General features: G+C 42.2%; 1 protein-coding gene and 1 long non-coding RNA gene across 7 annotated transcripts in view; one reads left to right on the forward strand and one right to left on the reverse strand.

Annotated features, from left to right (window-relative positions):
- Positions 1–27,461, forward strand: part of LOC138845201 (uncharacterized) — a 192,243-nt gene that overhangs the window by 122,632 nt on the left and 42,150 nt on the right. The window contains exon 3 of one of the 5 annotated variants that reach the window (XR_016220766.1): positions 25,314–26,055. The exons of 3 other annotated variants lie outside the window; for them this stretch is intronic. This is a non-coding gene — a long non-coding RNA (uncharacterized LOC138845201). Of the gene's footprint in view, positions 1–25,313; positions 26,056–27,461 lie in introns of those variants that run through there. One more of the 5 variants, XR_016220758.1, reaches the window with a different exon arrangement.
- ACTBL2 (actin beta like 2) lies at positions 4,518–6,129 on the reverse strand. Of its 2 annotated transcripts, XM_089312859.1 has the most exons (2): positions 6,001–6,129; positions 4,518–5,874 (listed from the first exon to the last, which is right to left on the reverse strand). In XM_089312859.1, exons 1-2 carry the CDS (start codon positions 6,127–6,129, stop codon positions 4,999–5,001), a joined length of 1,005 nt encoding a protein of 334 aa, XP_089168985.1. In that variant the 3' UTR covers positions 4,518–4,998. The 2 variants fall into 2 exon arrangements, with proteins under 2 accessions (XP_089168985.1, XP_069912828.1); XM_070056727.2 differs by having other exon boundaries at positions 4,518–6,129.

Below are 27,461 nucleotides of genomic sequence, written 5' to 3' on the forward strand. Positions count from 1 at the left end.
GTTCAGAAATTTCCTTTCATATTTAAAAAGGAAGTCTTAAAGTATCAACTGTAATGAGCAGTCTCTACTGGTGTATACATATACATCCCTAAAGACATTCCAACTCTAACATCTGGAAGCAGTATTGAGCAAACCATATGCTTAATTCCTAGTTCTGAGTGTTTTTGAAAGGAATCTTTTATAAACTCTGGAAGGAGGTTGTAAATAGCAGAAAAGTACACTCTTCAATACATTTTAATGACTGAGTTATTACTCAGATCTGAAATTCTCAATTCTAGAGCAATTGGGAGTTAAGAAAAATGTCAACAGGAGTGCAAAATAGATTAGAAAACCTGAATGTATTTTGATACTTAGTGAAAAGCTTTCAATTTCTTTTATCTCTCCTTCCCCCTTTCCTTTCCCTTCCTTCCCTCCCTCCTAAAATGTTAGTGGTCACATAGTTAGCTTGTACTGCAAAAGATGAGGTTGATTGCTCCTTTGGCCAATTAGAAGAATTATAGTACTTTAACAAGCAAAGACTATTAAAGTTCAGATTTGCATACTGAGAAGAATGAGAGTAGTGGTGGAAAAAGGGAAGGAAAGAAGGAAAAAGAAATATGCTTCAGGGGCAAGACAATACCAACAAATTTTCAGAGGCTAACAGAAAAGGAGTTGAGACTAGAGTAATAAGAGATAGATGATGCAAAACTGTATGTTCATGAAGTATGTCAGAATCCACAAGTTCACTGACATCAGTTCAACCATGTTTAATAGGTTAGTGCTAATGTTGGGCCTAGGGAAATCCTAGAAAAGCCAGAGTCAAGTCAACATTGTTCTGGTCCGTGTTCTCCAGTTTCTTCCTGATGGTATGAGCAGACGTATGATTATGATGTGTTTATGATGCCACAGGCATGTAAATGACATGGTAGGACACACAAATGAGAAGCTTATCATATTTCCTTGGGATGGGGGTGAGTAATGAAGGCTAAAAAAGGGTCCATAGAAGAGATGACATTTGAACTTAGCCTTATGGGCTGAATACTTCTTAGTTTCTTTACAGTTCTAGTATAGTTCAATGGAAATACTCAAGGAATCAATGACTTCATCAACCTGATTCAAGGTGCCTGAATCATTTAAGTTTTTATACTCAGTACAACTTGTATGTGCTTTAAGACTTAACTGACTCCATCTACTCTGAACCGACTCCATCTACTCTGAACCTTTAAGTCACCCTGGTTTTGAAATATCTTTGTGACTGATCCTAAGTACAATGGACTGCATTCAGTCCATGAACCTTCCTTAGATCCCACCACTTTCCACTGTACATTGTTTTTCCTCACCCTTGGATTATAAATTCCCCAGAGTTCTTGGAACACTTCTATGACCTGTGCCCTAGGATTATTTTAAAGTTATAAAATAATCCCACTATGGAAAAGTAAGCACGTCTATGTTATAGGAGAAGAGTACAGGAACTGACTTTGGATCATGCATGCTTCTAGAAAAATATTACCTGTGATTGGGGAAAAACAATTTGGGGGCAGGGAGATTGCAGTATAGTTTAAACTTAGATTGCTCAGGATGCCTCAACAAGGAAGAATAAAAATTTACAATGAGACAAAATTCATCCGATTTTGTGCTATTCCATTTTATGAAGAGAGTGGAGAGGAGGAATGGCCAGTCTATTTCTTTGGGCTCTATAATATGCTTTAGGTTTTGAGTTCTTTGGAGCTGTGATTCCTTCTAGTTTGCTACATATTTGCATTCCTAGTCCTCACCTCAAAGTGAACCAGAATTTCTGGGCCCAGGGATACAGAATCTATGTTTATATAAATTTCTTAAGTAATTTGCTTGATGAGCCAGGCTTGTGAACCATTGGTGAATATCATGCCAATTTTATTACCTAAATAAGACATTGACTCTAAAATGTAGAATTGTGAGATGGGATTATTTCCTCATTAACTTTACCCATTAGTCAGTGAGTACTGACGACTAGGAGAAGGTCCAAAGACCTTAGATTTTTATTGCTGCTTGCATTATGGGATTCATATTTTTACCTCATGTAGAATTCTCTAGTTCATTTTCTCAGACATTCACCTTGCCTGTCCCCTAAATTTTCTGTGGGTGGGAAAAAGGTGTTTTTTCTGGTAACTCAGAATGTAGGCAAGAAAGTGTGTGAAAGTGGTGGGAAAGTGCTGCAGCAAATGACTTCAAGATTGTATTATTGTTGCTACTACACTTACTTGTTATCTGAAGACCAGTTCACCCGCTAAACTCCAACTTTTGAACTGAGGTTAAGAGGAATTCTTAGACTTCCTGGAATAGCCATCTTTTTAAAAAATTTGCTGTTCATGTGGTCAAATGTACCAGGTATAAAACTGTATGTAAGGACAAACAGGTCCCACACATCAACAGTGATCCTCTCTGGGTCCTTCTCCAAGTCTTTGGGAAGAACTAGAGAAAAATAACAGGAAACCTCAATATGCAAGAATGAGGTAATTTTAATTTAATGAAAGGAGATTCCAAGTCTTTTAAAATAGAGTGCCTTTGGAGACTGATTTTTGTTGACTGCATTTAGAAATGATATTGTCAGATAAAGGAAATAAGAAAGGATTTGCAAAGTTTTAAACAAAAAATGTTTAATGACTTCAAAATGGAGATTTAAAACTCAAATTTCTCAACTAAAAGGAAGAGATTCCTCCTTTTGAAGCATGGATCTCCTGATGCCTTAATAGGCAATTCAAATATTTAAAAATATCAGGGAAAAACCCTGAAAAATTCAAATAACCCTGATATCATAAATCACAGCATAGGTTGAAATAAATGCACTAGTAAATTTCACCACTAGATTCATTAACAATTTCAGAAATTATTAGGATACACTGACATTTTCTTTTTTTTTCTTACTATAGGATTTTTTTAACTTTTATTTAATGAACATAAATTTCCAAAGTATAGCTTATGGATTACAATGGCTCCCCCCCCCATAACTTCCTTCCCACCCGCAACCCTCCCCTTTCCCTCTCCCTCCCCCCTTCCATTCACATCAAGATTCATTTTCAATTCTCTTTATATACAGAAGATCAGTTTAGCATATATTAAGTGAAGATTTCAACAGTTTGCACCCCCATAGAAACACAAAGTGAAATATACTGTTTGAGTACTCGTTATAGCATTAAATCACAATGTACAGCACACTAAGGACAGAGATCCTACATGAGGAGTAAGTGCACAGTGACTCCTGTTGTTGACTTAACAAATTGACACTCTTGTTTATGGCATCAGTAATCACCCTAGGCTCTTGTCATGAGTTGCCAAGGCTATGGAAGCCTTTTGAGTTCACAGACTCTGATCATATTTAGACAAGGTCGTAGTCAAAGTGGAAGTTCTCTCCTCCCTTCAGAGAAAGGTACCTCCTTCTTTGATGACCTGTTTTTTCCACTGGGATCTCACTCGTGGAGATCTTTCATTTAGTTTTTTTTTTTTTTTCCCCAGAGTGTCTTGGCTTTCCATGCCTGAAATACTCTCATGGGCTTTTCAGCCAGATCCGCATGCCTTAAGGGCTGATTCTGAGGCCAGAGTGCTGTTTAGGACATCTGCCATTCTATGGTTCTGCTGTGTATCTCGCTTCCCATGTTGGATCATTCTCTCCCTTATTTATTCTATCAGCTAGTATTTGTAGACACTAGTCTTGTTTATGTGATCCCTTTGGTTCTTAGTCCTATCATTATGATCAATTGTGAATAGAAATTGATCACTGGGACTAGTGAGGTGGCATTGGTACATGCCACCTCGATGGATTGAATTGGAATCCCCTGGTATGTTTCTAACTCTACCGTTTGAGGTAAGTCATCTTGAGCATGTCCCGAATTGCACATCTCTTCCCTCTCTTATTCCCACTCTTATATTTAACAACGATCACTTTTCAGTTAAGTTTCAACACTTAAGAATAACTGGGATACACTGACATTTTCTAAGATACTAGTATTTCAGAGACATTCTACATAAATAAGTATTCCTAGTTACTAGACATATGTCAGAGCTATTCCAAACTACTTCCAAGTATAAAATTGGGATTATAGTAGCATTAAAATTTCTAATTTATAAAGATGCTCAGCTGTGCTTCCCCTAAAATGAAATTCTTGCCTAAGATATATATAAAATTGTGTGTGACAGAAATTATTCAAGACATGTTGTATTAATAAAATCATGTTAATCTGTAGCATAATATAAATCTGATAACAATTTCTATCAAACATTGCACATTATCTGCAGTTTTGTTGTTTTAAAAGCATGAGGATCAGTTGGTAAGGTGCTAAAATATGTGTTTGACCAGCAGAACTTCACTATGAGTTGAAAATCTAGATGATTGATAAGCCTAATGATATAGCCACTATTCCAATTAATGCTGCTTATTTAATAAGGGAAGCAATTAGAATCTGGAATTACTATCATGGTGACTTCAGAAAGAAATTCACATTAGCTGTTCAGATAGCAGATACATTAATACATTTTAAGATGTGATATTTTATTTCCCTGGTTCTTATGTGCATATAGATATCAACCTATAGAATTCATTCTCTTTATACAAAGAAGTAGGCCAAACAAAAATACTTAAGACATGGTTGCTAAATGCATACATATTTTTTACAAGTTTGTACAGCCTGTTGCTGTTAAATATTTTAGCGAGAACTAGACTTTAAAGCTTAAATTCTGGTTATCCATTCTGGAGTAATAATTTTCAAGAGTTTATGCATTGACACTTACTTTCATTTAAGCAAGTCCACATTTCTTTGAGCCCTCTAGGTGAAGAAAACAGGACATGCTATTAGAATTCTCCTTCAGTTGATAGTGATCAGCACACGGTTAAGTGGGTCACAGTCCAGGATACCTGGATGGAGAGATGGGTTTGCTGGTTTATAAACTGGAATGAGTGGACTGGTCAGTGTGGATAAAAACAAGGTCATACCATCACTGTGACCTGAAAAGGGGAAAAATGTAAATTTTGACATGGAAGCCCAATCAGAAGCATTTTCTATGAACAATAGGAGGACCAGCTTCATCGTATTCCTGCTTACTGATCCACATCTGCTGGAACGTGGACAGGCTGGCCAGGATGGAGCCCCCAATCCAAACGGAATACTTGCGTTCTGGGGGGGCAATGATCTTGACTTTCATGGTGCTGGGGGCCAGGGTCATGATCTCCTTCTGCATCCGGTCAGCAATGCCTGGGTACATGGTGCTGCCTCCAGACAACACTGTGTTGGCATATAAATCCTTGCGAATATCCACATCACACTTCATGGTGGAGTTGAAGGTTGTCTCATGGATTCCACTGGACTCGATGCCCAGAAAGGAAGGCTGGAAAATGGCTTCAGGGCATCGGAAGCGCTCGTTCCCAATGGTGATCACCTGCCCATCAGGAAGCTCATAGCTTCTCTCCAGTGAGGAAGATGCTGCTGCACCGATCATCTCTTGCTCAAAGTCTAGGGCCACATAGCACAGCTTCTCCTTGACATCCCGCACAATCTCCCGCTCAGCCGTCGTGGTGAAGTTATAGCCTCTTTCCGTCAGGATCTTCATGAGGTAATCTGTCAGATCTCTGCCTGCCAGGTCCAGACGTAGGATAGCGTGGGGCAGGGCGTAGCCTTCATAGATGGGCACGGTGTGAGTGACCCCGTCCCCGGAATCCATTACGATGCCTGTGGTTCGTCCAGAAGCATAGAGGGACAGCACAGCCTGGATAGCCACATACATGGCAGGTGTGTTGAAGGCCTCGAACATGATCTGAGTCATCTTTTCCCGGTTGATCTTGGGGTTGAGGGGTGCTTCAGTGAGGAGGATGGGATGCTCATCTGGTGCTACACGGAGCTCGTTGTAGAAAGTGTGGTACCAGATCTTCTCCATGTCGTCCCAGTTGGTGACTACTCCGTGCTCAATGGGATACTGTAGGGTCAGGATGCCTCTCTTGCTTTGGGCCTCATCCCCTACATAGCAGTCCTTCTGGCCCATGCCTACCATGACCCCTTGGTGTCGGGGGCGCCCCACCATGGAGGGGAACACAGCCCGGGGGGCATCGTCACCACCGAAGCCTGCCTTGCACATCCCTGACCCATTATCCACTACTAAGGCAGACAGCTCATCATCGGTCATGGCGCTGGGTGGAATCTTCCAGGTGGGCAAACACTACAGTGTGCAAGATAGGATGTACAGGCCTAAGACTCCAGAACTGCTTTCAGAAAGGGGAGCCTGTGCTGTAACCCTAGGTATTTAAAGGAACACATGGACCCACCCATGCCCTCTCCTACCAATTCCCAGCATTTCTGGGTGGAGTCACCTTTGAGGTATTAATAATGATGGAGATGATTATAGAAATCATTAGTAGACCTTCCTTCATAAAGAGAAAATTGGCTACCAACTGGCCAAATATCAAGTTACTGTAATTAGGCAGCCCACACATGTCAGCCTGCTTGGCAAGGTCTCTAGATAACTATGATGATGCAATGGGGATATAAGTGCAAGATGAAAGAAAGTCAGAGCTAGATACGGGTAACACAGCCAAGAGGGCCACTCCCTCCTTACTTTACCTTTAGGGTCCATTTGATCTCCATGAGCTTTAACTTTTCACTTTTAAAATATTGCTTTTATGAGGGGTCTGACTCTAAACATGTTTTCAACACTTTTCCATTAGATTCTGAATGCTACAAGATATCATCATGAGAGAATATTTTTTAGTAGATAAAAAAATGAGTTGCAAAGGTGGGCTTCAGTTGTAACTAGGACACATTTGTGCCATGCAATGAGCCAGGTATTTATGAAACTTCTTATCCAGAGATCAAGTAAGAGCAACTGAGTGATCAGTAAAGTAGACCACTGCAAGTTTTCCGATTTAAATTTTCAGTAACCAAATTTTGTTAAGCTCCTTGTATTCCTAGACATTGTTCATAGAAAGTTTATTGATTCCATATTGACTGCATGGAGGCTAAATGCCCAGTATCTTGTAAAATTAGTGAAAAATGCAGATACTGAAGTTTTATTCATTTTCAATAAGTTGTTATACAACAATGGACAACATTAAATGGCAAGATTTCAGAGTACATATTTGAACTGATCTTAAAAATATTTTACTCTGTCCAACTTCTTAGTGGTACCATTTATTATAACCCTCTGTGTACACAATGAGATTTCAAACAGTTTGCAGAATGTAAACTTGAAAATGATTGTTATTTTGTATAAGATTATGAAACAATGTATATGATGGGTCTTATAAGGTGAATGGAAAATAAGTATTACACACAATGTACACATGGATTTTTTAATATAAAGTTTTTATTTAATAAATATAAATTTCATAGATACAAAAAATATTTATCTTCAGGATGCATGTATTAACATCAAATTTCTCTATGGTTATAAAATCTAAACAATTTGACTAGTATTAGCTATGGAGTTTGTCTAATATGGAAATATAGATAATTCAGTAAGACATGTGTAGATAATTTGCAGGAAGTCAAGATCAAGTGTGTTTTTGGAACTAGGTGTCTCTGCAAGAGTCTATAGGGCTAGAGGCTTAGAACTAGAGTTTGGATCTTAACAGGCATGAGCAAGGGAGAAGAACTCCAGGACTGAATGTTGCTTTCTCTCCAGCATATGTCAGATCTGATTAGGGGTCACTTGCCTGTGGGCTGATGGAGGCCACGTCTCAGTGATTATTGCCTGTCTAGACTCTCATATCTTTAACTGAGCCACAGAGACTGGGAATTTTAATGAGGCTCCTTTGGGTCACCATCGGTTTAGAGTATTGAGGTCAGCTAGCTTCTGCTTTGGTCCTCACTTGGTTCCTTCCTTGTTCACCAAACTTTCCTTCCATCCTTGCTGGGTTTTGCACATGGGTCTACTTCTCCCAAGATACTGGTTGATATGGAACCACCTCCAACTGCACTTTTCCTAGTGGAGATTCGTAATGTGTTTGTTAAACAGATACAGGGACAGGTAGTTAATGGGATGTTTTTTCATTGTACACTAATATATTCATCAATAGATCGATAGACCTATTATCTGACCATTTATTAAAAGTTAAAAAGCTAGTTTATCTTGTGGTTAGATATTATATAAAATTTATATTTCATATTGATAAAATGAGTTAATTATGGTATCTTATGAACTAAATATTCATCCTGGAGAAGTCTAATGATTGGTTTTAATATTTGCTTACAAATGATCAGTCCATCAATAACTATGTAACAGTATATAATGATCTATTTGTTTTCATTTATAGGACTTTTCCAAAAAAGGCGTGTAAGTTTTAAAATGCCACAGACTCTCATTCACTACTTCCTGAGGTAGGCATGGGCAGGTGGGAGCAGAGTGGCTTTGGTGAGGTATGCCTTGACCGCTTCCAGGGTGCACTGGGAAGGATAATCAAGTCCAAGAATTGTATTTGTTGTGTGGAAAACCACAGCCTCCACCTTCAGCCTGTGCTGCTCCACCATCTGTGAGCAAGACCAGCTTTCACTCCACAGGATGGTAGGGTTCTCTGCTGCTTCAGTGGGTCTAGGAGGGACTGTAGGGCAGTATTTGCCAACTCCAGCTTTTAAAATGTAGTGAAGGTCAGCTTTTGGCTATTTCACCTGACCCAGGTAAAGAGGAGGCGTAGCTTCCTGGGTGGAGTAGATGAACCTTTGAATAGGCCTTGCTTTTAAGGAAAGGGGAGGAAGCTTGTGCAGTCGGGAACATCGACACTCACAGATGTGTATCCATTCATGATGGGAACCCTACATTACCCAAGACTGAGAGAAGTTCCAGGTTGTGTTGCTAGCCTGAAGGGTTGTGGGGAAACAATGAAAACCATCACTTAGTGTAAGTCAATCTCTGTGCCAAATGCTTCACTTAGGCACATTTCTTTAATCTTCACAACAACCCCTATGAGCTATGTATTATGCCCACTATAGAAGGAGTAAATTGAAACTTCAAGAATAAACTGATCAAGCTAATACAGAGCTGTGGGATTCAAATCCAAGCAGATCAAGTCCATAGCTCAAGCTCTGCCCAACAAGGGGTCGTGAGAAAGGGCACACAGGGCCTCTGGCTGACATGCGAGGTAGCCCACAAGTACTATCCATAAGAAGTCCTTTGTATTCTCTTTTGGGAAAAATCTTTCTCATGTCCAGATGTCATCTCAGAGTGGAAACTATGCTGAGTATTGAAACCAAAAGAGGAAAACCAAATAAAATTCCAGAGAATGATAGCAGGTTCTTCCATGTTATTAATATTAGCATATCTTATGCTCAAAATAGAAAAGAATGCAGAGTTAATACCTGGCCTGAGAAAGACATTGCCAAATAAAGCTGCACATCTACTATTATCTAAAATAAGAAATTTGTAGGGGCCAGCGCTGTGGCATAGTTGTTAAACCCCAGCCTGCAGTGCTGGCATCCCATATGGGCCCTGGTTCAACCAGCTGCTCCACTTCCTATCCAGCTTTCCTGCTATGGCCTGGGAAAGCAGAGGATGGCCCAAGTCCTTGGGCCCCTGCAGTCATTTGAGGAGTGAACCAGCAGAATGGAAGACCTCCCTCACTCTGGCTGTACCTCTCTCTGTAACTGTCTTTCCAATAAATAATTCTTTAAAAAATTTGTATGACAATAATTTCAGGAGGAGATAGGATAGGTAATGGACGAGTAAAAAGCAAGATGTAAGTCAAGAATACAAATGCATCCTTTGAGCTGTGACCATGTAGAAGTGGAGGCTGCTATGTCTAAGTTTTTAGATCTCAGATGGCACTGTCTGCTAACATCAAAATTTGACCAAGATGTATCAGCTGGGGGCTGGGGCTCTGGTTTAGGAAGTGGGGTGATCATGTGAGAACCTGGGGTAATTGAGTAAATCTGATGGTCTCCAAACAGGCGAAGAGGAAAAGCCAGCCAAGATGGACAGAAACCACCAGATTGAGGTGACAGGGGGAAAACTTGAGGACTGGAAATCAGATCAAAATGAAGTCACTAATGTTCAGACCACCTGAAACAATGTCAGAGATAGGTCACAGGGTGTGGAGGACCCGAAGGGAGGCTTGAACTGAGTTGGAGAGAAAGTTCTTGTCAATGTATCTGTGACCTGATCCAGATGGCAGCCTTGGGTCACAGGTCATTAAAAGCTGTCAGGAAAACACAAAACACAAATATCGAGAAACGCTTTGCAGCTACTAAGTTGTGGTCAGTGTTTTTTCTTCATTCTGGTGAACATGGCTTTGTGGTTGCTTAAGGATCAGGCCTGATTTATTGCACATTTTCATCAAGATGGCCTAGGAGCCAACACATAGCTAAACTGGAAAAACTGGATTGCGGGTTGTCAAGCCCTGGGCACACCCAGTGTCTCTTCTCCTCTGGAGGCTCTCCTGCTCCGAGAATGTGCTGCCTGGCTGAGGGACACTGAAGATGAGTGACTCGGGAGGAAAAGGTTAATTTGGTTTTGGAAGCTGCCTAACTCACTCCCAGCAGGAACTTTTTCATTGGCAGAGTATGACTCAATGTAGGTTTTTTTTTCTTTGTCGAGAAACGACTTTTCAGGGGATCTCAGGAGATCCAGGTAGGAAATTATTTCAGGTATCTGGAATGAGTAAGGCCTATGAAGGGTTTTCTTAGTTTTCCTTTTTGCAGCCATCAAGGTGAACCGCTGTGTTGATGGTTAAGGATGAATGTGCTGAGGGGAACTGAACTTACAGAGAAAGTAGGAAACCTGGACAAAAACAAGGGCAGTGGGATATTAGGACATAAAACCTGCCCGTGGGTGGGTTCCCTAGCTTTGGTTAGCAAGGTGTCCAAGTTCAAGAAAAATACCCTCAAGTGGCAGAGAAGAGGACACTCGTATTTAGGGCCGATTCCCGATTGCTCACAGGGGCCATGTCCTGCTTAGTGCAGAACATGCAGACTGGGGCACGTGGCAGGATTTCTTTGGCCTATGCAGTATCCTACAAATATTTTTGAATTTTTCACCTTGAATGTTTGTAAGCTAAGGGGATTTATGAATTCCCACTTGAAAAGATAGGAAGGTGAAGAACACTGGACCCTCATTTTCAAATTACAAATAAATAGCAGCTACCCCCAACAAGGGCTAAATGTTCTCCACTTCCTCTTGTTCTCTCCTCCACCCCTCTGTCCTGTAGCACTGCCCCCAACCTGCTTTCTTCACACGGTCCTTGCAAGTGGGAGGAAAAAGACAACTGGTTAGTAGTCTCTGGTCCTTTTAGGTTTGGGGAAGATTTAATGACTACAAGAGCAAAATATATAGTACTACGTGGCTGAGTTTCTTTAGTTATATGATCAGTGTCCAAATGTAACATTGAGTGTTTAGGAAATAAAGAATACAAATTAAAAGATGGAAGGGCAGGAAGGGAGGTTCTGTTCTTAGTTTTATTGAGGGTAGAAATGGTAGAATGGATTTATGTTGCAAAAGGAAAGATGTAAGCTAAGAAAAAATTCACCAGAAAACAGCTGTGTTATCTGTTGCAACTTGGAGAAAGCTTGGTTTTCTATGGTTTCTGGTTGCATGGGCCAGAAGAGACTGGAACAGGTTTTTAATTGGTGTTAACATTCCAGAGACTTTTTTTTTTTTAAAGCAACACTATCATTGTGAGGCAAACGGGTACATTACAACTTCAAGTTCTTTTCCTCTGGAACTGAATTCTTTGAAGAAGGACTTTAAGATGGTATAAGAATATATCAAGGGGCTGGCACTGTGATGGAGTAGGTTAAGCTTCTGTCTGCAATGCCAGCTTCCTATATGGGCACTGGTTTGAGTCCTGGCTACTCCACTGCTGATCACCTGGGAAAGCAGTGGAAGATGGCCCAAGTGCTTGAGCCCTCACACCCTTATGGAAGACCCAGATGAAGCTCCTGGCTTCAGATAGGACCAGCTCTAGCAGTTGCGGCCATTTGGAGAGTGAACCAGTGAATGGATGACCTTTGTCTATCCCTCTTTCTAACTCTACCTCTCAAAATCTTAACTTTTTTTTTTTTTTTAATCACAGGGAAACCTTGGTTGAATGTTCAGAGCAAGTCCTTTTGTTATATCCCACTGCAAGTGGGATCTAGGCTAAACTAGTAGAGTATCAGAAATAGACTACAGGGCCAAGATAAAAGATCCTTAGTCCCTTAAGACTAAAGCAAGAATCCTTTTGTTGACATCCGTGGTTGATACTGATGATATTTTCAGTTCTAGCCAGAGAGGAAAGAAAAAGAAGCCTCAGGTCATATGAAAGATTAAATGGAAACACTGTATAGAATATAAAAGATGCAAAGGAATTTAGGAATAATAACCCCAAAGAAGAGATACAGAGCAAAGATTCATTTAACTTATGAAAATCAAATGCTCACAGGACCAGCACTGTGGCACAGCAGTTTAAGCTGCCATACGCAAGCCTGGCTTCCTATGTGCGAGCTGGTTCAGGTTTTGGCTGCTCTATTTCTGATCCAGCTCCTTGCTGATGTGCCTGGGAAAGCAGAGCTGTGGTGCAGTCGAAGTTTGTGGGCCTACAAAGGAGAGACTGGATGAAGTTCCTGCTTCTGGCTTAGGCCTGGCCCATCCCCAACCATTGTGGCCATTTGGGGGGTGAACCAGCAGATGGAAGGTCGATCTCATTCTCCATCACCCTCATTCTGACTTTCAAATAAATAAGCCTAGAAAAAAAATCAAATGTCCATGTGTGGAAATAAAGATTAGAATACAGACTGGCGCCGTGGCTCACTAGGCTAATCCTCCGCCTGAGGTGCTGGCATACCGGGTTCTAGTCCCGGTTGGGGCGCTGGATTCTGTCCCGGTTGCCCCTCTTGCAGTCCAGCTCTCTGCTGTGGCCCGGGAAGGCAGTGGAGGATGACCCAAGTCCTTGGGCCCTGCACCCGCATGGGAGACCAGGAGAAGCACCTGGCTCCTGCCATCGGATCAGCGCAGTGCGCCGGCTGCAGCGCGCCGGCCGCAGCGGCCATTGGAGGGTGAACCAATGGAAAAGGAAGACCTTTCTCTCTGTCTCTCTCACTGTCTATTCTGCCTGTAAAAAAAAAAAAAAGATTAGAATATGATTTACACATACTTATATCACTCCCTGCTTGAGAGCTTTTGATGTCTTCCTATTAGCTGTAGAACAAAGTCCAACCTCCCTAGTATAGACTGTCAGGCCCTCTATTAACTGGCTCCCACCCACTCCCTACTTTCCTAGCCTGATGCTTTAGTGTCCTCTCTTCTCCCTTATCCATGAGCCTCACGCTCCAGTCTCTTGGACTAATTACTGTTCCTAGGCAGTTTGTTCTCAGAATTTCTGACACTGCTTTCTCCACTGGGAACGTCCTGCCCAATTTTTGCCCTATGATGTTTGAATGATCCTTGAAAACCCATTTCAGATGCTACCAGGTTTCCCAGAGGAATGAATGCCTTGAATCTTGAAGTCCTATAGCTCTTAGTCTATACCTCTATTGTGGTTCTTCATTTTCAGTTTTGTGCTATTGTGTATTTGGTGTCTCCTTCACTATACTCAATATGTTATCTTCACATTTTATTTCTTACATTGCTTATAGTAAGGTCTTACAACTGGTTAATTATTGACTATCAATTTGTATTTCCTATATATATATATTTGAAAGATTATTTGAGAGGTAGAATTACAGACAGAGAGGTCTTCCACCCTCTGGTTCACTCCCCAAATGACTGCAATGGCCAGAGCTGGGCTGACCCGAAACCAGGAGCCAGGTACTTCATCTAGGTCTCCCACACAGGTGCAGAGGCCCAAGTGCTCAGGCCATCTTCCACTGCTCGCTCAGGCCAGCAAAAAGCTGGATCAGAAGAGGAGCAGTCGGGACTTGAACTGGTGCCTATATGGGATGCCAGCACTGCAGGCGGAGGCTTAGCCTACTGCACCACAGTGCCGGCCCCTCCAATATGTATTTTAAGCCAGTAATGGATTACGTTACTATTGTAGTGTGTTATGTGTTTCAGTTCTAACAACATAGTCAAAACCAAATTAACTTCTCCCAAATGCTCTATTATGTGTTTTCTTTCTCTCTTTCTCTCTCTTTCTCTCTTTCTTTTTTTGACAGCAGAGTGGACAGTGAGAGAGAGAGACAGAGAGAAAGGTCTTCCTTTGCCATTGGTTCACCCTCCAATGGCCGCCGCGGCCGGCGCACCGTGCTGATCCCATGGCAGGAGCCAGGTGCTTCTCCTGGTCTTCCATGGGGTGCAGGGCCCAAGGACTTGGACCATCTTCCACTGCACTCCCTGGCCACAGCAGAGAGCTGGCCTGGAAGAGGGGCAACTGGGACAGAATCCGGTGCCCTGACCAGGACTAGAACCCGGTGTGCCAGCACTGCAAGGCGGAGGATTAGCCTAGTGAGCCACGGTGCCGGCCACGTGTTTTCAATATGTTCAGAATCACTCAGTTTCCTAATATGGCATCATCTTTGACTCAACCACTTAATTCATTTTTTAAAAACATCAAATTCTGTTGAATATCCTTGGGAATATTTCTCATTACTGTTGTTCCTTTCTTTCCCCTCATTTGTTCTTAGTTCAGGATCTGAACTAAGTTCCAGAGCACTTTGCTGAAAAAAAAAAATTCTTCCAATCTCAAGCCCTTCTGCAGATCACTGTCACTCAACTCTTAAATCATGTATATTACAATCTTCTTGGTTCCAAATTTGTTACAACACAGAATCTAAACTTTTCTGCCTTGTTCTGTTCGTTGGATAACTATAGAAACATGGTGGTCACGAATACAACTTTTAAAATCTGGCAAAAACTAAGTTTTCAGACTTGCTAGGTTTTTAAACTGGAGCATTTCACAACTTCCCAAAGTCCCAGCATCCTCCATAAATGCACAGTAATAACTGTATCTCATGAGGTTGGTTTGGTGTTTACTTGAGTTGATGCCCATAAAGTGTTTAACAGAGTGTGAGGCAAGAGCAGGAGCTCAGTAAATATTAACAGCAATCATGGCATTTCCCATGACTCCCCAGGAAGTTTGCTCAGCTCTGGCCAATTGAGCCTCCTTCTTACACAGCAAGCATCCTAATGGTGATTAAGCATTAAGTGTGTGGAAAAAGAAAGGTTAGCACTACAAAGTGCTAAGTCTTTTGGATGACCAAAGAGGAGCACAGTTAGTGGAAGATTCTGAAGGAAGTACCTCAGTCTTTGAGTGATTCGATTCTCTAAGCCAATCTGGAGTTGCCCATCCCAATGGGTCAGAAATAGTTGAGTAGAGATAGAAGCTAACTTTGAGATTAGTTGATTTTCATGGTTTAGCCATGGGGAAATGAGAGGCCTCTTCCTTATCCAGATGCAGTATTTACCCTCAGGTTTGGATGTATGCTCTTTTGTTTGCTTCTCCAAATCCCTGTGTTGGCTTGATGTCCACTAGTGTTGTGTAGTAGGGCTGAGAACAATCCCAGGAAAAGGGCTGCTGAGAGGATATGGGAGCCAATGCAGGCTTTAAGTCAGTGGCCCTGACATCTGAACCAAGCTCTTCTGTATAATTAACCATGATTATTGGCAGAAACTAGGTAGCTCTAACTGTGATCTATATGTCATTAGACATCAGAAAAGCTTGCAAGCTTTGTTTTGAATCATCTAGGTCTAACCACTTCTTACTGGCTTAAGAGCCATTTATCTGTCTGCAAGAATATTTCACACACTTTGCAATTTTGTTTGAGCAGAGGTTTAAAATTTTAAACACTGATTAAACAGTTTCTAACTTGCATCTGAGAGTTTATACAATTGGCGAGAATATGAAAATTCAGTTCTAGATTGATGATGGATGGGTCATCAGAGGACTATATGTATATTTGTGTACTTCTGAAGGCTTATTGGATTGGCTTATTCCATTGTTTGTCAAAGTAGGAACAGACAACATCACTGTAGAGCCTTATGTAGGGCACAGATGAAACCTACAATATCATCAACCAAGAGTAAGATTTAGACCCATCCCCTGGGCTTCCTGATATAATCATGCAAGTAGCATGCAATAGAGGAAAAACACTGGACTGGCCCTAGGGCTCCAGATAGTTCGAGTTTTCAGTAAGCATTCAGTGGCTTTGGGCAAGCTGGTTATCTTTCAGACTTCCGTTTCCTCATCTACAAAATCAAGTGGAGGGACTTCTTGTTGATTCTGAAAGATTCAATGCATGTGTTCATGTATACATTCTCTCCAAACACTACTAAGCGTTTCAGTAAGGAAGTAAGAAGGCATTAAAACCCCAAAGAGAGCAGAAGGAACAAAATTGCCATAACGTTTTGAAAGGAGGAATGAGGTGAGCAAGTTGTGTGACTTGAGGACCATAACCTCAGTAGGGAGTGGGGAGGCTCAGAAGCTGAAGTGTTTCTTCTTCAGAGTCCCAGAAAGGCTAAGTAGTGGAGACCCCAGTGCTCCGCAGAGTGGCTACAGTGGGGTCAGCAACAGGGAAAATGGCTGAAGATATGGACAAAAAGGAATTAAGTCAAAGGTACCCTTCCCGACCTGCTCCATATCTTTTGTGCTTTAGTTGAGAAATGTGCGCTGAGTTACTCCGTTGTTCATTTGGTCTGACCTCCTCCAGCAGTTTGGGTCCAGGGGTCCACACCATGGCCAGGCAAAATTCTACGAGAGTGAGAGAGACATGTGGGTACTGTTGGGGCCTATACTTGGAACTGACAAAGCATCTCTTCCACACATTCAGCTGGGAAAAGCAAGTCAGAAGGCCAGCTCAGATTCAAAGGATGGATAGTGACAGGTTATAGACAGAAATAGTGGCAAAGTTGCATTGCAGGAGTGTGGATACTGGGAGAAGAATTTCTGTGGCCAATTTTACAGTGAAAAAAAATAGGGATGCAATTTCTGGAAGATGGTCAACTTTTTCCATTTGTACACTAGAAATGTGATATGTACAAAAAGGGACAGAATTCAAGACATATACAAAACATTAATAAAGATAATACTTGCAACTTAGGGAGTTAATATGAACCATGGAGGCAGGCAGCTTAATGAGGCTGGGGCTTGTTCTGACTGGTTAAAGTCAGATCATAATCGCATGGGAATATTGGACACTTCCGTGAGAGCAGGGCTGTAGGAACAGACAGTGCAGATAGAAGTGGCGTTCTTAGTGTGGCTGCCTCAAGGCACCACAGCAACAGTTTAACATTCCAGGAGCCAAGAGCTGCACAGGTCTGGAGTGAGGCCTCATTGAAATGGGACCCAAGGTGTAAAGCGCTTGTTTTAAATGTTCAGAATCCATGCAAAGTGGTTGCTGTTATCAGTGCAGCAGCTGGATTGAAAGCTTTTCTCCCTTGGGAAGAAGGTTGCATTTCTGCTCCATATTCTGTTCTCTTCTTGGGGCATCCTGCAAGTGAATTAATGTGACTTCAGCAGTGTACTGACACAGGTTATCTATTTACCAACTGCATTTGAACTGATTTGTACCATAGAACCACCTCTGTAGTGGATAATCAGTCTGCACCGAGAGCCGAAGTAGAAGTCGACATAGCGTGTAGAGTGGTCTTCCATCTTTCCCAGCTTGGCTCCAGTAGGCCACTTAGGCAACAGAGTAGAGGTATACTCAGTCCAGCAGGAAACATCTATACACACTGGCTTTCATGCCAAGTCGTCTTACAGTGAGGTCCATCAGCTCAAGCACAAGAGCTTCCTCTCAGCTTTTTATTGGCTCACTGAAGAAGGGAAGACAGGGAATTCATAAGTGTATAGAAACATCTAGGCAGTAAATTTCCTTTCTTAATAGGGATATATAGGTCATGTTGTAATCAAACATCAAGAAATAGCTGTGTCAACATATCATTTAGAAATAAGGAGGGGAGAGTGGTGCAGTGGTTAAGATTTCAGTATTTGGGTTTGAATCTAGGCTCTGGTTCCAGCTTCCGGCTGTGCCCTGGGTATTTGAGTTTCTGCGACCCATGTGGGAGACCTGGATTGACTTCCCAGATCCTGGCTTTGACCTGGCCTAGACCTGTGTTAGAATTCGGGGAATGAACCAGTGGATGGCAGATTCTTTCACCCCACACACCCCTCCCCCTTCTGCCTTTCAAATACAACAATTTCTTGGTCTGAAACACAGAAATAGAGTTCAGGCCTATTCACAGATCAAAGTAGATGTTACATTGTTTGAAGATATTCTGCAATCTCTGTTGGAGTTGAAAGCTTGCTATTTCTGGTGCATGAAATATAATCAAGGTTTAGCCCTTGCAACCATGACGACAGTGAGGAAGACAACAGGTAAGAAGGAAAATGAAGCTTATTGCCCTGGGTACTCTGTGCGCCCACAGTCTGAAGGCCAGAAGCCAGAGAAGACAGCATACCCCACCCTCACTGCTGTCCCACCATCCCTTTCCATTCTCTTCAATGTCCTTAAAAATGTTTTTTTTTTTTTAGCCCAATTATCTTCATGGAGAGAGGAAGACACTGGTCTCAGGTTCTTTTAAATTTTCATCTAATTACAGTTTGTTTTTAAAAACAAACATCACAATGTTTTACAAACTAAGGAGTTCTCTTGACTTATGGCTTAGAACTCATTGTTGTCTTTAATCTGGAGAAAAGGATGTAGGAGAGATATAAGTCATTGCCAGAGAGCTCTGGGACCAGTGATTGACCTTTCCCATTCTACCCCAATTAAGGATGAAGACCCAAACAGCCATCAAACACTGGTCATTCTTATCAGAAACTTGGACTTTTGCTTCATACCATGCAGATGAGACGGAGAAAGCAAGTTAATGAAGGACACGGTGAACTCTGAGTCATGTTTTTTTTTTACATTGTAAATAACTACTCAAAATAAAACCCAAAGTGTTTTGTCTTTGCAGTGTGGCGAATATGGTAAATGTGCACCTACTGCCTTTTGGCTTGGGCCGTTGGAGCTGGGAAGTGGTCTCTTTGGGAATCCTCCTTCCCTCCCCTAGATGGCAGCAGCATCCTTCAGTACCTAGCTAGTGCATTGCTCCATTCCTTGGCAAACCTCTATTACTGGGAGAAGCTGCAAGGCCCGCCTCTAGTCTTTGTTCTCCGAGTTACAAAGTACCTTTAATGAGGATAAATCAATTTCTCTGTTGTATAGAAAAGTCATGGTTTTGTGTATGGAGACCAGGGTCTTTGAATATTGTCATTGACAGTTGGGCTAAGTAGTTGTGTTGGAACTGTGCATCTTAGGATGTTTACCATCACTCCTGGCATTTATCTACTGAGTGCCAGGAGTTTCTTCTGACCTCTTGAGTTGTGACAAATCAAAGTGTCCCTAGATATGGCCAAATTATTCCTGGCAGTAAAATCCCCTAAGTTGAGAACCTTTCAATTAGATTTTTTTCCCACCCCCAAAGCTTGGCCCCTGTATTACAACCCATTTAATTTTATAATTTAAATATATTTTACTTTGAGTGTAGAATACTTTTTCTGGAAAAGAAAAACTCAAGTGGAAGAGGCTGGTAAAAATATAAGAAAAGATGTCAAACATCTCACCCTCAAATGAGAAGATCAAGGCTTTCAAATTAGAGTTTTCTATTAATAACAAACATGGATACATGGATATGGCCCCTGTCATACAGTTTATTTCCTTTGAACATAGCTGGCCTGACCAAATAGGAATAATGAGAAGGAAGGTAACTGTAAGGCATATACTTGAAGATTTTTCAGAGGCTCAAAGAATTCTGGGAGGATTTTAAGGGTTACTTGACCTAACTTCAGAGGCATCAATCTGGGTGCAGTAGTTGGATCGTCAAGGGGAGGGAGAAAGAACAGCAAAGCTTCTCATGTCTGTGGTGTTTAAAAATATATAATTAAAAATTATTCCATAAGGGTTTATATATTTCTTGATGAATATGTCATAGTAGTACATATTTGTGGGGTAGATTGTAGTATTGAGACATTTATAGTGGTCAAATCACAGGAATTAGCATTTCCAACTGCTTGTCATCTCAATGTCAGGAGCCTTTGAGGTCCTTTTAGTTTTTAATAAAATATACAATAGGTTATTATGAATACAGTTTATCCACTGCTATAGCACGCTAAGGCATATTCCTTCTGTGTCACTGTGTTTTGGTCCTTGCTGTCACACTCCCTGCCACCACTCCCAACCTCCGATCATCACGATTCTACACTCAGATCAATGTTCTTTTTAACATTTTCACATATAAGAGGAAACACGTGGCACTTGTCTTCCTGTGTCTGGCTTATCTTGCTTAAAATAATGACCTTCAGTTCCTTTATTTTGCTGCAAAGGTCAGGATTTCATTCTTCCTTCTGGCTGAATAGTGCTCAGTTGTGTGCATGTACACATTTTCTTGATTCATTTGTCCATCAATGGACATCTTGTTTGATTCCTTAGCTTGTCTATGGGAGCAGACCATGGCCTTTTCCTGAGTGAAAGCTCACTTAAATGTTAAGAGTGAGCATTGTCGTTTGTAGAACAAACAAAAGCCAGCTCCTCCCTATCTAGTCTTCTTTCACAAGGAGCAGGCACCTGGACTGGAGGGCCCTGTAGACCAAGGTTCCCAAATGAGATGTACCCGAGAGGCTGAGGGGACCGAGGTATGATAGGAAAACTCTGCTTTATATACATGTGCCTGCATAATCTATGTAAATATGTATTATATATGCTCATTCCAGACACCCCACACACTATTAAGGCAATCCAGAGGGTAGGAGGAGGAAAGAGTCGTGAGAGCAGAACCCAAATTGGAACAAATTTGCTCTGTGAGTTCCCACCCCCACTGCCTCTGGGTGTGCCTCTGGCTTTAGAGGAGATAACTGGGCAATGAGCAAGTCAGGCTTGGACAGGTATTCAGAGATCTCTAACAGCTGGGGAAAATATAGTTCCCAGTTTTATAATGCATAGGATTTCCTGAACAGAAGGGATGATTTTTCTGGTGGAGAAAGAGACAAAGGTCAGAAAATGGGGCCCAAGTGGAGTCACTAGAGTCATCTCCATCTGAGCCTGAAGAGTTGTGATGCAACCACGGGAGGATGAAAGCATCTGATATTGAGGGAGCCTGGAGGTGGGATGGTATCGCCAGGGAGAGCAGAGCAAAAGGCCGTTTAGACACAGGCGAGGTGTCCATTCATTGAAGACACAGTGCTTTACTTGACTTTCTACACGGCTGGCTCAAGCTCTCAGAATGTTTATTCTATTGGGGAATGAGATACTCTCTGCAGCCCGTTTCTCCTCTTCTGATTCTCTGGGGGCTGTTCAGATTTCAGCCTTTCCCTGAGTAGGAGATCCCTTGGAGAGCTGCACCCCGGAGACAGAGATGGGACACTCTCCCGGCATTTGGGTTTGTGGCCTCATCTCAACTGGCGTCTGAATGATCTTTGCCTTGCAGTGCAAGTCTCTAAACCACAATGGGTGCCCTGGGAGGACAAAGGTCAGCACTGAACTCAGGATGATTCCAGGGACGAGGCCTGCTACTTGTTCCTGAGCTTGGGTGACTTGGCTTTGCGAGGGCCAGCCTGGTTCTGTAATAAAGCTGTCAGCTGGCTTTGGTTGTTCTGTACCATTTGCTAACTGTTCATAATTCCTGTGCAATTTTGCTCAGAGCATGGGATGAAAGACAGCAGAACAAGGAGCCCTTATGCTGTGCTCTGCTGTCGTCAGTGGATGAAATTGGGCAGGGTGCAGGCTCTCTCTGGCTACACTTGATAAACTTTTAAAATGTTTGCTGCATGAACATTTTTGGGTAAAAATTGTGAGCAGGTAGGTATGTGTGTGCATAAAGGGTAAGCGTGGAATTCCCCGATAAACATTTAATACAGAATTAATCTATTTTGGTAAGGAGATAATTTAGAGCGAGTTTGATTATTCAGTCAACAAATGTTCGAAGCTGACACTGTGGTACAGCAGATTAAGCTACTTTCTGTAACACCAGCATCCCCTATTGCAGTACTTGCTCAAGTCCTGCTTGTCCTACTTCTGATCCAGCTCCCTGCTAATGTGTTTGGGAAGGCAGCAGATGACTCAAGTGCTTGGGCTCCTGCCAACCATGTAGGAGATACAGATAGAATTCCTGGCTCCAAACTTCACCCTGCCCCATGGATGGCTGTTGAGGCCATTTGGGGAGCAAATAAGTAGATGGAAGAGTTCTCATCCTCTGTTTCTCCCTCTAGCTTTGTATGTTTTGAAAGGTTTATTTTAAAAGCAAAGAAAAACAAATGTTTTAGTAGATACAAACAAATCAGCACTGTTAGAGATTTCCTTCCAGCCCATGAGGGACCTTAGTGCAAATTAAAGAGGTCCTCTGAACAGAAAGACCCTTGCCCCAGGCCATGTGACTGTACATTGAAGCAAGAGAGTAGACCATAGATCATATACTATTGGGTTGAGAAGTTCCCTGAAAAACATAGGTCTTGAGCAGAATTTAAAAGAGAAAGACTTCTTTTTTTTGGGCATGGCAAACAGGAGGAGGTAAGTTAGTTATTCTGAGGGAAGAACTATGAAGATCTTTTGGATTCCTGCCCACGAAGTCTTACCCTGACAGATGGAGTAGGAAAGCCTCTCCCAGGGTCTAGGAACAGTTCTGGCTACAGGAAGAAGGAAGAGGAGGAGCTAAGGAGTCTGTGTTGGGTGAATCTCCCTATCTTTCTACTTCATGGTGCTACCTCATGTCTGGACAAGAGCAGGCCCCGAGTTTTCTGATTCCTGCCCTCTCTTCAATGTTCTCTTAGTGGTAGGATTTGTGTCACTGCCTTACTCCATGGGGTCAAACCTGAGCCTGTCGCTGGGGTCCTGTGACCTGTGCTGTATCTTCCTGGTGCTACCAGCCTGGCTTCCTGGGAACGTAGATGCTTGTAGGCACCCACCACTTGACTTCTGACCTCTGGTCTTCCTAGATAGGGGACTTCCTGGAGCTGGGATTCCCTTTGGACTTGTGGATACCACTTTTGCTTCTCTTTTAACCCATGTACCTTCCTCCTGGTTTTGCACAATGTTGAGAACCACAGTTCTTGGAAGTGACTGTGTTTGGGATTGCCCAGGGAATTTTGTAAAATTTAAGAAGGCACTCCTGCCCACTGAAATCTCAATTCCTGGAGATTCATAAGCACTGGAGTTTTTAAACCTCCACAGGTTATTCCAAAGGCGGCATGGTTGACCACAGGGTTTTAGATGTGCATCCCCACATCTGTCAGCCCTCTGATGGGTCAGCCTCTCTTCAGACCTGTGGCTTTGGCCTGGACGGAGGAGTCAGTACTGCTGGTTGCAGCGTCTCCTGTGCTGGCCTGGCTCCCCACCAGACAAGCTTAGGTTGTAGTTATGTTCTGGAGCCAGCCTGAAAGGGAGTCCTGGAGTCCCAGAGTTGGTCTTTTGTGCTATCTATCCTGTAATTCTAATAAACACAATTCATCAACTTTGTTTTGCGCTGGAAAGCACACCCTTTGTAGATAGGCTTAGAATTATGTGTGGATTGTGTTCCAAAATTTGTTTGGGATCTGTTACTATGGGAATCGGGTTCTGTGTCTCCAGTAACAAAATTACAAAGGGAAGTGACAGGTCACAATAGTGTACTGACTCTTCTAAATTTCAACTTTTAAATAGGGTCAAAAAATTCAGTAATCCTTGATTATTTGGTTGAACCATATGAGACTGATGTTTTTATGTGGCAAAATGGTTGAATATGGACAATTTTCTATGGGATTAACCTGCAATGGTAGAGTTTTGCTTTAGGGGGAGGGGAAACTAGCTTGCAATGCTCAGAAATATTCACTTTAACCAGGATTCTAAGGAGACCATTGTCCCTCTTTTCATTACCCTCTCACCCTTTGTAGTCTTTCCCCTTCCACTGAGGTAACACGTAGGCAAGGAACACAGGCCTTCTAAGGGAGCAGGTATACAAACAAGAGGGACTTTCATGGGTTTGAACTTCTAAGGATTCTGGTGGTGTGTAAGGATAGGGAAGGGAGATTAAAGGAGAAGAGGAGAGGTAGGGATTCTGACATCAGCAGTCTCCAGGTGAGTGTACATTACCACAAACACTAAGGTACTACATGAGAAGCCCTACCTTGACCTTTTTTTAGAGTCTGCCTCCTGGGGTAGGGGACTGCAACTGCTGGGGTTCCATAGGAGCTGCGCAGTTTGCAGGCATGAGCTAAAAGTAACATCAATATCACATGCATGGGTCATAAGCTGAGACAGCTTTGAGTGTATAGGTGAGACCAGTGAAAGTTATACGATTTGACAAGTGGCCAGTGTATTCTCCATGAGTCAAGCATATGAGCCTTATTCCACGTGCATGGTCTTGCAAAACAAACTGCACATTTTAGACAATGAGTGGATTGCATTATGAGTCACAAAGCTATGATGTGTCTTTTTCCTTATGAATGCAGGAAAGGCCATTCTGTTTTTAGAACTCAGTATAAAGGCCTGGCACATAGTAGGTATGTGGTAGCAGTTGCCTGGGAACCAACAGAGCCTATTCTTTCTTGTGCCGTATGAAAAGTTCTAAGATCATGTATTTAATTTATCTGGAAGGAAATGTAGCTGTTGTCAGAAAAACTTATGTTTGTATTGCTCAGGAAACTACTTTGAGAAGATTCTATATTTGTTTAGAAAATGATAGTTTTTCAATGGTAATTATGTATTTTATATAAGAAAATACATTTTTATTGATGTGTAGCCTTTTCCAATAATCCAAATTCCTATATTGACTACATAAATTACAGTCTTACTTATATCCAACATTTGCTCAATAAAGTAGCTTGAAAATTGTGCTGCTGCACATACGTTCCAGGTCAAGAAGGGGGAATCTTTGCAGCCAGCTGGCTTTCAAGACAACTGTGGTTTTACATCCAGAACAGATAGGCATAAAAACAGGATATAGTGAATGAAAAAAGACTTGATTGCTTAGCCAGCAAGGATTATGGAAGCTCTTTTCTTCCCTTCCTGAGCATGCACAAGTCAATAAAAAGTGGTGGGATATAGGATAGGGAGCTTTGTGACAGTCTAGGTTGCATCCTTCAAAAGGAAAGAATGTAGCAGCAAATGAATAATTATAAATGCAACAGGCTCTGAAAAATGGTCTGCTCTCTTAGCTTTTGCAAGTGATTTCCATAATGCATTTTCCTTCACTGTGACATCTTAATGCCATCTGTTACCTATTTTCATGTGCGAGGTCAATTCAGAATCACTTTATGCAATTATGTAAATGCAATTCCTGTAAAATACAGGAAAGTAATGTTGCTGTCAGTCATCTTTGAAAGCCTTGCAGTGATAGAGTAAAACTCCAGGCCAATAGCATAGTATCATCTTTTTAATTGTTTAATGCATTTCAGAAGGAGTTTTGAAGGCATCTTTGAAGCATGGTTTCTAATATACTTTTTTTTTTTTTTTTGACAGGCAGAATGGACAGTGAGAGACAGAAAGGTCTTCGTTTTGCCGTTGGTTCACGCTCCAATGGCCGCCGCGGCCAGTGCGCTGCGGCCAGTGCATTGTGCTGATCCGAAGCCAGGAGCCAGGTGCTTCTCCCGGTCTCCCATGTGGGTGCAGGGCCCAAGGACTTGGACCATCCTCCACTGCCTTCCCTGGCCACAGCAGAGAGCTAGCCTGGAAGAGGGGCAACCGGGACAGAATCCGGCGACCTGACTGGGACTAGAACCTGGGGTGCTGGCGCCGCAAGGCAGAGGTTTAGCCTAGTGAGCTGCGGCGCCGGCCTCTAATATACTTCCTTTGGAGGAGTATTTTGTAGATGATCTAGAATGGTCTTTAATTTTTTTTTTTTTTAATAAAAGTCTATGATCATTGGTCATTGGCTATTTCCAGATGGAGTCTGACTATACTTCTATTCCTGCATATTATGTGCAGTAAAAACATACTTATCTGTATGCTGTGATAGCCTGCTGCCTTCTGCTCCAATCCCAGACAAGAGGAGAGATCTCATCGTCTTTCTTCCACGAGTATGCCACTTACACAGTGGTAGACACAGACTGATCCAATCACATGGCAGGAAGTAACACCAGAACTGCTATCTGCTATCTTGTTTGTGTGCGCCTTGGGCTGGGAGGCAACAGAGATGAGACTTTCTCTACAGTCTGAGTGGATTATCCTCCTATCCAGAATTATAATGCTCCCGCCATGGTAGGTATATAGAGTGCATATGGGCTCTTCAGAGAATAGTGTTTAGGTAAGATAGGTGAAGTGTAAGAAAAGTGGTTCCAGCTATAATTAGTGAAGTGAGTAGCTGGGATTGAAGGGATAAAATTCAGTAAACAAAAATACAAGCAAAAAACCTCAATCCACTTTGTAGGCAACTATAAAGCATAAAAGCCATATTCAAAAGAGTCTCATGGCTTTGAAGAACCTTTAGTTATTCAATTAACACTGATCTTCTGAGTGCCTGCTGTGTTCTGAGCACCGTGATGAGCCCTGGAACATGGCAGTGAACAGCACAAAGCTCCTTGAAGATTTCCTTCTAATGGATGTGTGTTTGTGTTGGGGGGAGGAGGAGAGGGAAAAATAGGTGGGTAAATAAATTCTTTTATGGAGAAGTGTATATATATTCACATATAGTGAATACAATAACAAAGTAGTATCCCTCCAAGAAGTAAAGGACTCTGAAGAAGTTAAACCAAAATAGGTAATAGAGCATGAGTTCAGTTAGGAGCTCCAGGGACTCCTCTGGAAGGAGGTCATGTGAGCAGAGAATTGTGTTATAATTCAAAATCCAGGGACTAATGTTCCAGGGGAGTGAGGAGCCAGTATAAAACCTGGAGGCACAGACAAGTTAGAAGCCTACTTGGAAGTACCAAGAAGACCTGAGTGACTGGACCCGAGTAGTGAAAGGCAAGAGGTATACAATCTCCCATGAGGTCCAAGGGATAGTTTTGGTCATATAGAGCAGTGTGGATTATTGGATTTTACTGTGAGTGGATGTAATCCAATGAAGGAGTTGAGTGGGGGTAGGCAGCATGTTCAGTCATTTTTAAATGATTGGCTACTACAGCAAGATGATACTAGAGAGAGAAGCACCCAGGTTGGGAGACCCATAATAAGCTTTAGCAACTGTGCAGATGGAGATAATGGTGACTTGGACCATGGTGCTGTGCTGTCAATGGAAGTAATAAACTTTCTACTTGAGGCATGTTTTGAAGACAGTCAGTGGGATTTGCTGCTATATTGAAGAGCTTAGATGAAAAAAGGACTTTGAATAATTTCTGGGTGTCTAGGCTGAACAATTATGTGAAAAGGGATTCAGCTTGTTGGGAGTGATGCTTTAGATAAGTTTGAAGCACCAATTAGAAGCCAATCAGTGGCTGGCGCCATGGCTCACTAGGCTAATCCTCCACCTGCGGCACTGGCACACCAGGTTCTAATCCCAGTTGGGGCGCCGGATTCTGTCCTGGTTGCTCCTCTTCCAGGCCAGCTCTCTGCTGTGGCCCCAGAAGGCAGTGGAGGATGGCCCAAGTCCTTGGGCCCTATACTTGCATGGGAGACCGGGAGAAGCACCTGGCTCCTGGCTTCGGATCAGTGTGGTGCGCTGGCCGCAGC

This window comes from Oryctolagus cuniculus, chromosome 14 (genome assembly GCF_051225735.1).
Source record: "Oryctolagus cuniculus isolate XC-2025 breed Fujian yellow rabbit chromosome 14, ASM5122573v1, whole genome shotgun sequence".
In the NCBI taxonomy this organism is placed as follows: domain Eukaryota; kingdom Metazoa; phylum Chordata; class Mammalia; order Lagomorpha; family Leporidae; genus Oryctolagus; species Oryctolagus cuniculus.